Here is a 15,106-nt window from a genome sequence, read left to right as displayed (position 1 = left end):
TTAGTGCACTCTGTGAGTACACTGGGAATGCAAGGACTGGAAGGACATATGGGCAAAATTATGAGTGAACTGTTTTCTTTGCAATCTTCCCTTAATGGTACCATACTGTTTTAACTAATGAATCAAAGCAAGAATTGAAGGAGAAAGGTGGTGTGGACTTTCCAGGAGCCACAGTTGTAGGGATAAGAAGCCAGGAGAAGAGGTTGGGATGAGTTTTACAACAAGGAGACAAACAGAAAGGTTCAAACCTTCCATTTTGAGAAGTGTTCTTTCTCTCTTGGTGTGTATGCTCTTGTTGAACAAGAGCAGGGTGGAAGCTTTGACTTCACTCTAATTTTTGGCATTTCATCAAGTCATTGATTTTAGCTCATTCTGAGTGTGGACATTTTGGATTGTTCTCTAATTTTCTTATGTGTATTTATTTGTATCATCTCTAAAAAGTATTAAATCTTGAGGATATGGGTCATGCATCCTCCTTAACACCTAGCATAGGGCAAGGCAAAGACTCCTATTTCAGAACAGAACCCAAGATGTGGCAGGGGAAAGCCAGGCTAACATGAGCATCCTGAATATGGATGTCAGGGAAAGCTGGTGAGTTTTCTGGGAGATTTGAGCAAAAAAAGAAATGATGGAAAGGGCCCATATTAAGCTACTTAAAATTTTGTCTCCAGTATATACAACCCCTTCTTATGGAAATGATACCCTGCCTACCCTCTGGAAAGCCAAACCCTTTTTCCTTTTCCACCTCCCCACCTCTCAGCCAGTGTGTGGAGGGGTAGAGCTGAGACCCGGACCCAGACCAGTCACTGCACAACATTTTCCCAGCCTAAACTTAGTGATTGGTTCAGGGATGGGCATACAACCCATGCAGCAAGCATAAGGCACAGGGACACGTTTGCTGGGAATGCCAGAAGAGAGGTAAGCTTTTTTTCCTGCTGGTCTTGAAATAGGAGAGCATGGCTGCTACCATCTGGTTACCAAGCAGCCCAAGTAGAAAACCAACAAGGAGGGGCAAGAAGAGAAATTGAGTACTAGTGGCATTGTTTGGGATCTGATCAAGCTCCACTCTGACCAGCTAAAACCCAGACTTTTCAGGGATGCCTGGGTGGCTCAGTTGGTTGAGCCTCCGACTCTTGATTTCAGCTCAGGTTATTATGTCACTGTTAGTTGGATTGAGCCCCCCCCTCCAGCTCTGTGCTGACAGCTTGGGGCCTGCTTGGGATTTTCTCTCTCTCTGCCCCTCCCCAACTCATGCTCTCTCTCACTCTCTCAAAATAAATAAACATTTAAAAATATCATATTAAAGCCCAGACTTTTCAGTTTCCCGAGCTGATGGACTGCCACTTGGCTTAAGTCTGTCCGGGTTGGTTTTTCTGTCCCATGCAACTAAGAGTCCTGGATGACAAGGAAAATCTGCTGTAGACTCAAGCAGACTCGGGCTCAGATTCTGGCTTCAAACTGCTGACCCTGTAGCGATGCCATCAGGAAACAGTTTCTCCTCTCTGAGCCCCAGTTCCCTCATCCACCAGCACTGTTCCAAGGATGTAATAACTTATCAAAGTGCCAGCAGTATTTGGACAAAATAAGGTGATTAACGATTTATGGTGCCTTCCCTCCCTCTGGCTTCCTTTAAAGCACAAAAAGTAAATGCATTCTGACTGGAAGAGACAATGACTTTCTCCCAGCCAAATTCTCCTCCAGTGAGGCGGCACTGCAAGGACGAGAAGTACCTTGAAAGAGGCCACACCCGGGTCGGAGATGCCCGGTGCGTGTCGGCCCGTGCCGTAGCCCGCGTAGCTCATCACCCACGGCTCATGGAAGGTCACCCACAGCTTCACGCGGTCCCCGAAGGTGGCGAAGCAAAAAGCCGCGTAGTCCAGGAAGGCGTCCACCACACTGTCGTCCTGCCACCCGCCGCGCTCCTGCAGGGCCTGGGGCAGGTCCCAGTGGAAGAGCGTGGCCATGGGCTGGATGCGCGCGTCCAGCAGGCTGTCGATGAGCCTGCTGTAGTAGGCTACGCCCTGGCGGCTGGGTCCGGGCCCGAGCCCCGTGGGGAAGATGCGGGACCAGGAGATGGAGAACTTGTAGACGTGAGCTTGGAGGCCGCGAAGCAGGGCCACATCGGTGTCCACCTTGTGGTAGCTGTCACTGGCCACCTCCGGTGTTGCTGCGCCCTCGGAGGCGTGCCGGCGACCCAGGTGGTCCCAGACGCTCGGCCCTCGGCCGCCCTCGGCCCAGCCTCCTTCCACGTTAAATGCTCCCGTGGAGACGCCCCAGAGGAAGCCTTTGGGGAAATCCTCCGGCAGGAAAGCGTCCCTTTCGGCCGTGGATTGGTTGGCAAATGTTCCCCAGACTCTCCGGTAGGCGGAGCCCCGCGGCGAGGAGGAACCTGCTGCGGTCCCTAGGGCAGGCTGCGCGGCGGTCTGGAGGGGCGCGCTGTCTGTCCGAGAGCAGGGCCCGCTGCGGGATCCGAAAGACGGAAAGGACACGGTGAGTAATGACCCTGCGGGTTACCTGCGCCCCCAGACTGATGGATGGCGGCAATGTGTGTAATTAGTAAAGGTTCGAGAAGCACTGAGCCAAAAGCCACACAAATGCCTGGTAGATGGGAAAATTACTATTATTGCCTCTTCTTAGGTGAGTTATTATTGCTTCTGCAGGACTCCAAACACTGTGCCAAGCCTACTGTTCTGTGTATTAGCTTGTCCTCAAATACTGTCTTTAGTTCTGATGCCATGCTTTTTCTTCTTACTGTTTATAAAACATAGCTAGTCATAATGATGGCTTTAGCTCATTATGCCTTGATTCTGTGCTGGCATCAGAATGTAGGTCTGTGATATGAATGTAGGTCTCTCCATTAATTTTCACGAATTTATTAGATAAGGACTACAGTTATTTAACCGTATCCTATAGAGAAGGAGATTGAGAGTCAAAGAAATGAGTATATTCTGGGCATCAGGGGACCAGCACCTGTTTGTCAGCTGGTATGGAAGAAAGTATTTCAATAACTGAATTACTGGTGTAGCTCTACTGATGTGCATCAGCTAAATATTAACACCAGCTACAACCTCCTTTCTCCTTCATGCTGCCTGGATTATGGACACAATGGCAGGAGCTCATGCAGTCATGCTGGACAATAAGGTGGAAGCCTTGTTAAAGATGACAAAAATTAAAGGGGCGCCTGGGTGGCTCAGTTGGTTGAGCGCCCGACTTCGGCTCAGGTCATGATCTCACAGTTCGTGAGTTCAAGCCCCACATCGGGCTCTGTGCTGACAGCTCGGAGCCTGGAGCCTGCCTCGGATTCTGCGTCTCCCTTTCTCTCTGCCCCTTCCCCGCTCATGCTCTGTCTCTCTCTGTCTCTCAAAAATGAGTAAACATTAAAAAAAAATTTTTTTTTAAAAATTAAGGCAGAAGCCTGGATTCCTGATGATTGTACCTACTGTAGATCATCCATCTCCAGCCTTTGTAATGTAAATGAACCCACATCTTGTTTTTTTTAATGAGAACTTCTCCTTAATCACATAGTTTACAAACTGTAGAATACAGTCTGTGCTTTTAACCACATATCACTGTATTTGTAGATGTGTAGACATTTATATATTTTTAAATATTTCATATATATAAATTCAGATAAATATATATATTTGAAATAAAACATACTGTAAAAATGCTATCCTTACATGAATGCACTCTATTTTCTATTTTATTCTAGTCTATTTCTCTCCTTCTGTCTTTCCTTCCTTCCTTTTTTGTTTTTAATTTTCTTTTAACATTTATTGATTTTTGAGAGGCAGAGAGAGACAGAGCATAAGCAGGGGAGGGGCAGAGAGAGAGGGAGACAGAATCAGAAGCAGGCTCCAAGCTGTCAGCACAGAGCTTGATGTGGGTCTTGAACTCACAAACCGCAAGTTCATGATCTGAGCTGAAGTCGGACGCTTAACCGACTGAACCACCCAGGTGCCCCTCTTCCTTTCTTTTTTTAATAAAACATTTTCTTCTCATGTTTCAAAACAAACCGTAAATTGGTTTACCAATCTCCAAGTCCTGGCCTGCAGGCTGGAAGGCACTGTAAGAGAGCATGTGGCAGTTACACCAGCAGAGGGCAATGTTGAGGAAGGGTTGGTGTAGGTAGATGTGTTTGGTCTGGAGGGGGAATCGCAGGGGGATGGCGGAAGGGGGTCAGTACAAGGGCATCTCCTGTCCAATGGCCATCATGTGGAGGGAGGATGTCATTTGTATGTGGTTAGCCCAGAGCACAAAATTGGTAGAAGTGATGGGGACATTGCAGAGGGACCTCTGTCCAATGGAGAGAAATCTGGGTCTTCCACACTTAAGTACCTCCTATTTTACGAAGCGTCAACGAACTCACATTTGCTAAAACAGCAGTGGGGGTGGGGGGTGATCTATAGTTATGGATTATCCATAATATATACAGGTCTCTGGAGCACAACCAGGGACACAGGTGACACCTACTCAATGAACAGACTCAGCTACTCTGACCTAAAACTCCTGATCCTGATTGTCCTCCTGGCTTGGAAGAAATGAAGTCTTGAGGAAAGAAACAAACAGTCCCTGGATAAAATACAATTTGCTCTAAAGGACTGCTTAATTATTCATTTGCTTTTTTATTTGCTTATGTATATACGTATAATCTCTTCACCCAGCATGGATCTAGAACTCACAACCTTGAGATCAAGAGTTACATGTTCTTCTGACTGAGCCAGCCAACCACCCCTCAATTTGCTCTAAAAGCTTTAATGCTGGAAGTTCAGGTTTACCTAACTTGGGAGGAGATTTAACATACTCAGTATGAGTATACTGAGTATCTCTCAAGAGATTTAGCATAGCCTCAGTTTCTATGCCCAGGCCTTGCAGGTAGCCCTCCTTCAGCTATCCCTCCCCTGCCCCCAGCCACCTCAGAGCATCCCAGATAATGCTCTTTCTCCCCCTTCTGGGGAGCAATGCTTTGTCTTCTGCCACAATCTGGTATTAGAGTCATTTGTGGGCCACTCTGCTTCCCCTCCAAGGTCTAAGATTCTCAAAGAGAAAAGGATGTTACTCCTGTTGGAACCCCCCTCAATCTGCCCTGGCCCCCAGCAGACTCTCCACCAACATCCCCCTGAATGAGGATCCCTGGCTGTTAGTTTAATGTCAGCCAGTGTTGGACCTTTGCCTCAGGCCAAGTTTAGAGGCAGAACCTTGGAGCTGATATCATATGGCATCTTGTGGTTTTATAATTACTGAGCTTTCTGGGTAACCCTTTCATTATGGCCTCTTGAGTTCTATTTTCTGAAAAGACATAGCCCAGTAATCCTCAGCTGACTCCGAGTGTGGTCAGGGAGCACTTTTGGCATATCTGCTCTTTCTACCATTCATACTCCCAGCACAAAGCCTGACAGTAGCAGCTTTGGTTTAACCAGCGGAGCTTGAAGTGAGTTGAGAGGACTGAACAACAGATTGAGATACGCAAGTGCTAGGAGAGGAAAAGCACAAGAAGATGGTAGCAACTGAGTGACCCTGGACAGAGCTTTTCTAGAAGTCTGAGGTAGGCTAAGGAGAGCTCTAGCTCAAAGTCTGGGAAGCCAAATGCTTCTTTCCAGTCTTTGTCTTTCGTCAATGCATGGTGCATGAAGCTCACATGTGTAACATACCCATGGAAGGCTGACGTTTCTGGGGAACAACCATCTCCTGGTTTCCACACCATCCTTTTAGGTTTTTGTCTTTTAGGTTTGTCATGTGGAGAGAGGATGTCATTTGTATGTGGTTGGCCCACGTCTTTTTTGTCTTTTAGGTTTTATTTTATTTTATTTTTTAAATTTTATTTAAAAAATTTTTAAAATTTACATCCGAATTAGGTAGCATATAGTGCAACAATGATTTCAGGAGTCCACACCATCCTTTTCATGCTCACTTGAGCAGCACATCGGATTTTGAGTGTTGTGAGAAGGTCATTATGGGGGTAACCTACAACCTGCTCTAATTTTTTTTTAACTATGCCATTTACAAATTTTGGTATTTTAGCCATAATTTTGTTAAGAAATTATTTGCAACCCCACATAAATTAAAACCTCTCTTCTTAGGGTATGCCTGGCTGTCTCAGTAGGTAGAGCCTGTGACTGTTTATCTTGAAGGGTCATGAATTCAAGCCCCACATTGGGTATAGAGATTACTTAAGGAAATAAAAAAGTAAAAAAAAACCCCACGAAAACCAAAAACAACCTCTTCTTAGAACACCACTGAGTTAGGTTTCTGCCCCACTGCAACAGTTCTATCTCCTACCTATGCTATCTCCTCGAGGGGAAGATGTTTTACATATCACATGAGGAAACAGGTATACAGAACTAACCTCACTTACTCAGAACATGTAACTTCAGTGGGGTGGTCAGATATATCTTTAACCCAGGCTGCTGTTCCACAAACTCAGGTTGTCTCCAACAAGATGTTAAATTAGAAGGCAGGGGTTCAGATACCAGCTCTACTCATTGTGTACACTTGGACAAACTGCAAAGGTCACCAGTGCAGAATGACAAGAGAGGATGCAGGACCATGTGGGCCCCGGGTAAGATGCAATGGGAGACAGGCTCTCTCTGCCATCCCCTCTGAGTCTTTATCTCTCGCCTACAGAACAGCCATGATAAAATCACTGGCGAGAGGCAGATGGCAACAGTCCCATGAGATCACACATATGAAAGAATATTCTGCAAATATCAGCTATTGATACTTCAGTAGGAAATCTAACATTACCTTTTCTTGGAACTTGAACAGCTCAGGAAAGTATTGAGATCAAACCCAATGGTGATCACTTGGCTTTTATTTATGGCTGTAAAAGAAGAAGTTTAATTAATTCTCCCTGAAGTCCAACCAACAATATGCATGATTGCCATCAATCGTTTTCCTTATATATACAACACACCCAAACTCCAAGCAATTGTTCTAAGCTCCCTGGAAAATGCCATGGACTAAAGAACTAAGGAGGTCAGAAGTGATTTCCACCTACTTAGAACAGTGGTTCTCAAACTTCCGTGTGCATCAGAATCACCTGCAGAGCTTGTAAAGCACAAATTGCTGGGCCCACCTCACAGTTTCTGATCCAGTGCATCTGACATAGGGCTCAAGGATTTGAATGTCTAACAAGGTCCCAGGTGAGGCTGATGCTGCTGGTCTGGAGACCACACATGGAGCACAATTGATTTAGAAGAACTCAGACATCAGAAAAGGATGGAATTTTTTTAATTGTAGTAAACTATGCATCAACATAAAATTGACCATTTTAGCCATTTAGAAAGGGATGGAACTTTCTAAATACTAAAAGATCGGTATGCCATCAAAAAATGAGTTAGGGTGAGGGTTATTAAGTGGTATCTATGGATGAGTGTCAGGAGGTCTGTGAAGTCAGCTCAGTACTGGTTACAGGTAGTAAAAAGGGCACTACTGACTTATACCATACTCTGCCTTATAGGGTGACTGGGATGGATGTCAGGACACCCAGGAATGTGGCCCTCAGACCCTTCCTGCAGAGTCTCTAGTAGATCCTCAGCCCCTGATGCCTTAACAGAATCCACTTTTCCCTTGACCCGACTGGACCAGGAGTGATCTCCTGATCCATGGGCCCCCCGTCAGATTCACTCTCAAGAATTTGTCATAAGAGGCACAGAGAAGATGGTCCATGAGCTGTGGGTCTTAGACATGAAGGTTTTGGTGAGGTGCCCACTAGGGCCATGTGCAAGCTGAAGTGAAATGGGGACGTGAATAAGAGGAAGCAGAGTGAGGCAAAGGTGAGATATCGGAGGGATGGGTAATGGAAGGGGACACGCAAGCACAGAGCAGTTCCCCTGCTTACTACACCTGATACCTGAGGCCTGATGGCCTTTATTTACACAAGACCGAGGCATCCTTGTCATCTTTATACAGAACCCCTCATCTTTCTTGGGTCAGTTGGAGCTAAGGGACAGAGGGTACAAAGGCGTCTGGGGTGGGCTCTCAGACCAGCCCTCCTCTGGTCCTTCCTCTTATTGGAACCCCAGACTTTCAAGACTCCTACTGCCAAGCCAGTGCACCAAATGTGACTCAAAACCTTGCCAGCAATGGTCCACTCACCCTCGAGAAGGCTGAAGAGCAGTCTGGCTGACTTCTTCCTGGTGGAGGGGCAGTCCTGGAATCTTAGATTGAAGATGAAAATTTTTACTTTTGGCTCAACAGTCTGAAAAAGATAAAGGCCAACAAGTGAATTGAAGTTGCCTAGCATAAGTCTTTTGATAACAAGGATAGATTTTCAAGATGAGAAGTTACGAACCTCACTCCAGTTTGGGAAATGACCTCCAGACATCTCAATTAGGAAAGGAAGCAGACTCTAGACTCTGAGGGAGAATGAGCTACACTTTTCAGTAACAGCGGCCATACCCTCCCCATCAACCCACACCAAAGAGATAGGCTTAGCATGCTTACAAGGCTTACAGTGCCCAACCAGGCACTGTGTTAGGACCAGGGACAAGGCCATCCACTCATGTTAGGGGCCTTTCTTACTATAAGAGGCTTAATCAGGTGCCACCATCACAGTATTTATGGATGTCTGGGGTTTGCTTCAAAACAACCTGACTTGAGAAGGGGAAGATGGGGCATAGATAAAACAAGATCAGCCATGAGTCGATAGCTTTTGAAGTTGGGGATGGCTTCGTTATACTTTTCTTGTAGACATATTTCACATTTTCCGTAATAATAATGATGATAAAGCGGCCCTCATTCAAATGGAACAGGTGTGACTTTTCTCCCATTTCTAAGCCATTTCACTGTCAAAGGAAACATGTTGTTTGACTTCACTTTAAATTACCTTTTCTGGGGGGGAGGTTGGGTTTGGTCATTTTCCCCACATCAAGTTTTTCCTCTTCGGAGGAGTTAAAAGCCACTGAGAGATACCGATAACAACTACTTCCAAAGAAGGCAGGCTCATTCTTTATTTTCTCAGAGTCACCTGCAACAATGCCCCTTCTTTACAGATAAAGTGCCTTCAGCCTTGAGAAGCTAAGTTGCCCAAGACCACAGTTAAAGGAGGTGCAGCTCACACAGTCCTCAGTCTTTCCCTTGCTGGGTGGATGCAGGGGAACCCAACAGCTAAGGGGACTGAGGATTTTTTCTCTCCTGAAAGATCAACACACAATGGGGGCCAGGAGGGCTGAAGGAGCCTTCAGCTAAAGTGGGGAATTTCCTGGGGGCTCAGAGGACAGGGGCACTGCTCATGCACCTCCTGCAGAATTTAGATGTGCTGGGCATGAGGATGTCTTCTAGCCCTAAAACACCAGTGTGCTGGTGAGAAGAGCAGCAGCTCAGGGTCCCTGAGGCTCGGAGAAGGATGTGCAGGTTCTCTGGGGAGAGTGGAGGGAAACGGGAATGGGACAGTGCGGGACCTGCTCCTCCAGGCCTTCAAGCCTCCAGGAGCAGAGTGAGAGGACCCCAGATGAGGAGGAAGGGTACACTCCGAAGGAAGCAGTGGGCAGAATGATCCGGGTTCTTGGGGACACAAGTCAGCCCCTCGCCTGGGGAGAAAGCTGTTCTTCCTCTCCTGGGCTTGCTGTGTGGGAAATGGTACATGCCTGTAAACCAAGGAGCCCAGAGAGGGACAGTCTCCTCTCCAGCTCAGTTCTCTCCTCATAGCTGGTGATGAAAGTGGTCATCCTGAATCTTTAGAGCTACATCTGAAGTGTCAAATGCAGCATCTGGAACCTAATCCCTACCTAAGGAAATAATAGGAATAAAGAACTCCTAATAAAAGCCTGCCAAGTTTGTCCAGGAGGGTTTTACTATTCGGCTGGCCAGCTCTTAACTGAGAGTTCACAGCTTTATCCAGACACTGGGGGGAACAGGACTTCTTGAAAACGTTTTGATGTCAAAAGAGAAACACTGTAAACCACATCCTCAAGGAGAAATTAAGCCAGTGCTCTGTTGATGGCCTCTCTGAGGCATGCTCCATCTGCCTAACCCAGACAGTTTTAAAACGTCAGACAATGAACCCATTAGCTGAGGAACAAGCCCTGGTTGAAGTCCTTAAAGAAGACAAAAGACAGGTTTAGGTGTGACAGGCATCAGCAGGCCTTGAAGACACTACTTCAGTGCTGCTTACGGCCCAGAAATCTGGCCCACCAAGCCCACCAGTGCAGTCTCTGGGTCAAGCCAGTTTGGGTTCAGGTAAGAAGATATTTGCAAAAACAACCAAAATTATACATGATTTTCAAAAATGCCACCCTCATTATAATGTCCCCAACACCTTGGAATTATTTTTGTCTTGCAGAGGGAGTGTGGTGTCATGAGAAAGCCCTGGTTCCAATTCCAGCTCTGCTCACTACCTCATGTCTGATCTTGGTTAAGTTTCTTAAGTGTTGGGGTCTGCTGTAAGGGATAACATGAGGATAAAGTGCCCCACGCGGTGCAGGGCACAGAGCAGGCACTAAAGTCATAGCAGCTATTACTCAAATATCTTGTGAATGCATCTGCTGTCTTTGATTATTAGATCATAGTATTTGTAAACAATAAAAGCGGCAGTGCCTACAAGGTCAGCAGGAAACCCACAGACACAGGGTGGGTGATGCTTATTAGTCCATTTCAAGCTTCCAGCCTCAGGTCAAATGGAATTCCCACCTAGTTGCAGTACTGAGGGTTTGACACTGATGAGCTTGGCCTTTAAACAGGTAATTCCTCTAACAACCCACCCTGCCTATGGTGGGGGTGCTGGGATTCAAAGCCAGGAGGCACAGGGCTGAAAGCAGAGGGGAGTGGCTTTATAACCCACACCTGCAGAGGCAAGAGGAAGACACGAGTGAATGCTGGTGGCCAGGTGTCGCTGGAGAGGCCTGTGAGAGGGCAGCTCTTCAGGGGTAAGTATGGAAATACTGCTAGGACCCAGGAAGGCCAGAGAGAAGCCACTGGGTGTGCAATCTGTTCTAACCTGTTAGGAGATGGGCTAACAGTCAGGACTCCAGGGAATTGGGGATTTGTCTTCCATGAGAAAGGTGCTCAGCAGTGACCAAGCATAGGACAGAAAGCTAATAGGTAGGTAGGTGCCATCCAACATACTTTCTCTAAATAGTCACAATCATTAGACTTGAGGAAAACGATCCTGGGAACGGGAAGGAAGGGCCTGAGGTTACAGGAAGATCCCCATAGCTGGCATCTGATTCAGCAGACCTGGGTGTGAAATGTCTTTTTTTTTTTTTTCAGTTGTGGTGAGACATACATAAAATGCCATTGTTAGAAAGGGAGAGAGCCAAAGCATAAGAGACTCTTAAAAACTGAGAACAGGAGGTCGGCGGCAAGATGGCGGCTTAGGAGGACGCTGGGCTCACCGCACGTCCTGCTGATCACTTAGATTCCATCTACATCTGCCTAAATAACCCAGAAAACCGCCAGAGGATTAGCAGAACGGAGTCGCCGGAGCCAAACGCAGACGAGAGGCCCACGGAAGAGGGTAGGAAGGGCGGCGAGGCGGTGCGCGCTCCACGGACTGGCGGGAGGGAGCCGGGGCGGAGGGGCGGCTCGCCGGCCAAGCACAGACACCGAGTCTGGCTTGCAAAAGCGGAGGGGCCTGACGGACTGTGTTCCCACAACAAGCGCGACTTAGCGTCTGGGAGGTCATAAGTTAACAGCTCTGCTCGGAAAGCGGGAAGGCTGGAGGACAAAGGGAGGGAGAGCTGCTGAGCCCCCTGACAACAGAGCTCAGTTTGGTGGGGAACAAAGGCGCTCGCCAGCGCCATCTCCCCCGCCCATCCCCCAGCCGAAATCCCAAAGAGAACCTGTTCCTGCCGGGGAACTTGCTCGCTCCGCGCAAACACCCAACTCTGCGCTTCGGCGGAGCCAAACCTCCGGCAGCGGATCTGACTCCCTCCCGCTGCCACAGGGCCCCTCCTGAAGTGGATCACCTAAGGAGAAGCGATCTAAGCCTGCCCCTCCTGCCCCCGAGCACCTTGCCTACCCACCCCAGCTAATACGCCAGATCCCCAGCATCACAAGCCTGGCACGGTGCAAGTAGCCCAGATGAGCCACACCACCCCACAGTGAATCCCGCCCCTAGGAGAGGGGAAGAGAAGGCACACACCAGTCTGACCGTGGCCCCAGTGGTGGGCTGGGGACAGACATCAGGTCTGACTGCGGCCCCGCCCACCAACTCCAGTTATACACTACAGCACAGGGGAAGTGCCCTGCAGGTCCGCACCACTCCAGGGACTATCCAAAATGACCAAGCGGAAGAACTCCCCTCAGAAGAATCTCCAGGAAATAACAACAGCTAATGAGCTGATCAAAAAGGATTTAAATAATATAACAGAAAGTGAATTTAGAATAATAGTCATAAAATTAATCGCTGGGCTTGAAAACAGTATACAGGACAGCAGAGAATCTCTTGCTACAGAGATCAAGGGACTAAGGAACAGTCACGAGGAGCTGAAAAACGCTTTAAACGAAATGCATAACAAAATGGAAACCACCACAGCTCGGCTTGAAGAGGCAGAGGAGAGAATAGGTGAACTAGAAGATAAAGTTATGGAAAAAGAGGAAGCTGAGAAAAAGAGAGATAAAAAAATCCAGGAGTATGAGGGGAAAATTAGAGAATTAAGTGATACACTAAAAAGAAATAATATACGCATAATTGGTATCCCAGAGGAGGAAGAGAGAGGGAAAGGTGCTGAAGGGGTACTTGAAGAAATAATAGCTGAGAACTTCCCTGAACTGGGGAAGGAAAAAGGCATTGAAATCCAAGAGGCACAGAGAACTCCCTTCAGACGTAACTTGAATCGATCTTCTGCACGACATATCATAGTGAAACTGGCAAAATACAAGGATAAAGAGAAAATTCTGAAAGCAGCAAGGGGTAAACGTGCCCTCACATATAAAGGGAGACCTATAAGACTCGTGACTGATCTCTCTTTTGAAACTTGGCAGGCCAGAAAGAATTGGCACGAGATTTTCAGGGTGCTAGACAGAAAAAATATGCAGCCGAGAATCCTTTATCCAGCAAGTCTGTCATTTAGAATAGAAGGAGAGATAAAGGTCTTCCCAAACAAACAAAAACTGAAGGAATTTGTCACCACTAAACCAGCCCTACAAGAGATCCTAAGGGGGACCCTGTGAGACAAAGTCCCAGAGACATCACTACAAGCATAAAACATACAGACATCACAATGACTCTAAACCCGTATCTTTCTATAATAACACTGAATGTAAATGGATTAAATGCGCCAACCAAAAGACATAGGGTATCAGAATGGATAAAAAAACAAGACCCATCTATTTGCTGTCTACAAGAGACTCATTTTAGACCTGAGGACACCTTTAGATTGAGAGTGAGGGGATGGAGAACTATTTATCATGCTACTGGAAGCCAAAAGAAAGCTGGAGTAGCCATACTTATATCAGACAAACTAGACTTTAAATTAAAGGCTGTAACAAGAGATGAAGAAGGACATTATATAATAGTTACAGGGTCTATCCATCAGGAAGAGCTAACAATTATAAATGTCTATGCACCGAATACCGGAGCCCCCAAATATATAAAACAATTACTCATAAACATAAGCAACCTTATTGATAAGAATGTGGTAATTGCAGGGGACTTTAATACACCACTTACAGAAATGGATAGATCATCTAGGCACACGGTCAATAAAGAAACAAGGGCCCTGAATGAGACATTGGATCAGATGGACTTGACAGATATATTTAGAACTCTGCATCCCAAAGCAACAGAATATACTTTCTTCTCGAGTGCACATGGAACATTCTCCAAGATAGATCATATACTGGGTCACAAAACAGCCCTTCATAAGTTTACAAGAATTGAAATTATACCATGCTTACTTTCAGACCACAATGCTATGAAGCTTGAAATCAACCACAGAAAAAAGTCTGGAAAGCCTCCAAAAGCATGGAGGTTAAAGAACACCCTACTAACGAATGAGTGGGTCAACCAGGCAATTAGAGAAGAAATTAAAAAATATATGGAAACAAATGAAAATGAAAATACAACAATCCAAACGCTTTGGGACGCAGCAAAGGCAGTCCTGAGAGGAAAATACATTGCAATCCAGGCCTATCTCAAGAAACAAGAAAAATCCCAAATACAAAATCTAACAGCACACCTAAAGGAACTAGAAGCAGAACAGCAAAGGCAGCCTAAGCCCAGCAGAAGAAGAGAAATAATAAAGATCAGGGCAGAAATAAACAATATAGAAACTAAAAAAACTGTAGAGCAGATCAACGAAACCAAGAGTTGGTTTTTTGAAAAAATAAACAAAATTGACAAACCTCTAGCCAGGCTTCTCAAAAAGAAAAGGGAGATGACCCAAATAGATAAAATCATGAATGAAAATGGAATTATTACAACCAATCCCTCAGAGATACAAACAATTATCAGGGAATACTATGAAAAATTATATGCCAACAAACTGGACAACCTGGAAGAAATGGACAAATTCCTGAACAACCACACTCTTCCAAAACTCAATCAGGAGGAAATAGAAAGCTTGAACAGACCCATAACCAGCGAAGAAATTGAATCGGTTATCAAAAATCTCCCAACAAATAAGAGTCCAGGACCAGATGGCTTCCCAGGGGAGTTCTACCAGACGTTTAAAGCAGAGATAATACCTATCCTTCTCAAGCTATTCCAAGAAATAGAAAGGGAAGGAAAACTTCCAGACTCATTCTATGAAGCCAGTATTACTTTGATTCCTAAACCAGACAGAGACCCAGTAAAAAAAGAGAACTACAGGCCAATATCCCTGATGAATATGGATGCAAAAATTCTCAATAAGGTACTAGCAAATCGAATTCAACGGCATATAAAAAGAATGATTCACCATGATCAAGTGGGATTCATTCCTGGGATGCAGGGCTGGTTCAACATTCGCAAATCAATCAACGTGATACATCACATTAACAAAAAAAAAGAGAAGAACCATATGATCCTGTCAATCGATGCAGAAAAGGCCTTCGACAAAATCCAGCACCCTTTCTTAATAAAAACCCTTGAGAAAGTCGGGATAGAAGGAACATACTTAAAGATCATAAAAGCCATTTATGAAAAGCCCACAGCTAACATCATCCTCAACGGGGAAAAACTGAG

At 45.9% G+C, this 15,106-nt stretch overlaps 1 protein-coding gene across 1 annotated transcript in view; it reads right to left on the bottom strand.

The window, feature by feature from the left end:
* The window catches only part of LCT (lactase), a 57,703-nt gene that overhangs the window by 27,359 nt on the left and 15,238 nt on the right, over positions 1 to 15,106 (bottom strand). Inside the window, exons 4-6 of the mRNA XM_047873335.1 lie at positions 8,098 to 8,200; positions 6,745 to 6,820; positions 1,731 to 2,460 (exon numbers count right to left, since the gene is read on the bottom strand). Of these exons, the coding sequence (XP_047729291.1) occupies positions 1,731 to 2,460; positions 6,745 to 6,820; positions 8,098 to 8,200 (909 nt within the window). The remainder of the gene's footprint in view (positions 1 to 1,730; positions 2,461 to 6,744; positions 6,821 to 8,097; positions 8,201 to 15,106) is intronic.

This window comes from Prionailurus viverrinus, chromosome C1, assembly GCF_022837055.1.
Source record: "Prionailurus viverrinus isolate Anna chromosome C1, UM_Priviv_1.0, whole genome shotgun sequence".
NCBI lineage: Eukaryota > Metazoa > Chordata > Mammalia > Carnivora > Felidae > Prionailurus > Prionailurus viverrinus.
This window is presented reverse-complemented; position numbering and strand designations above follow the sequence as displayed.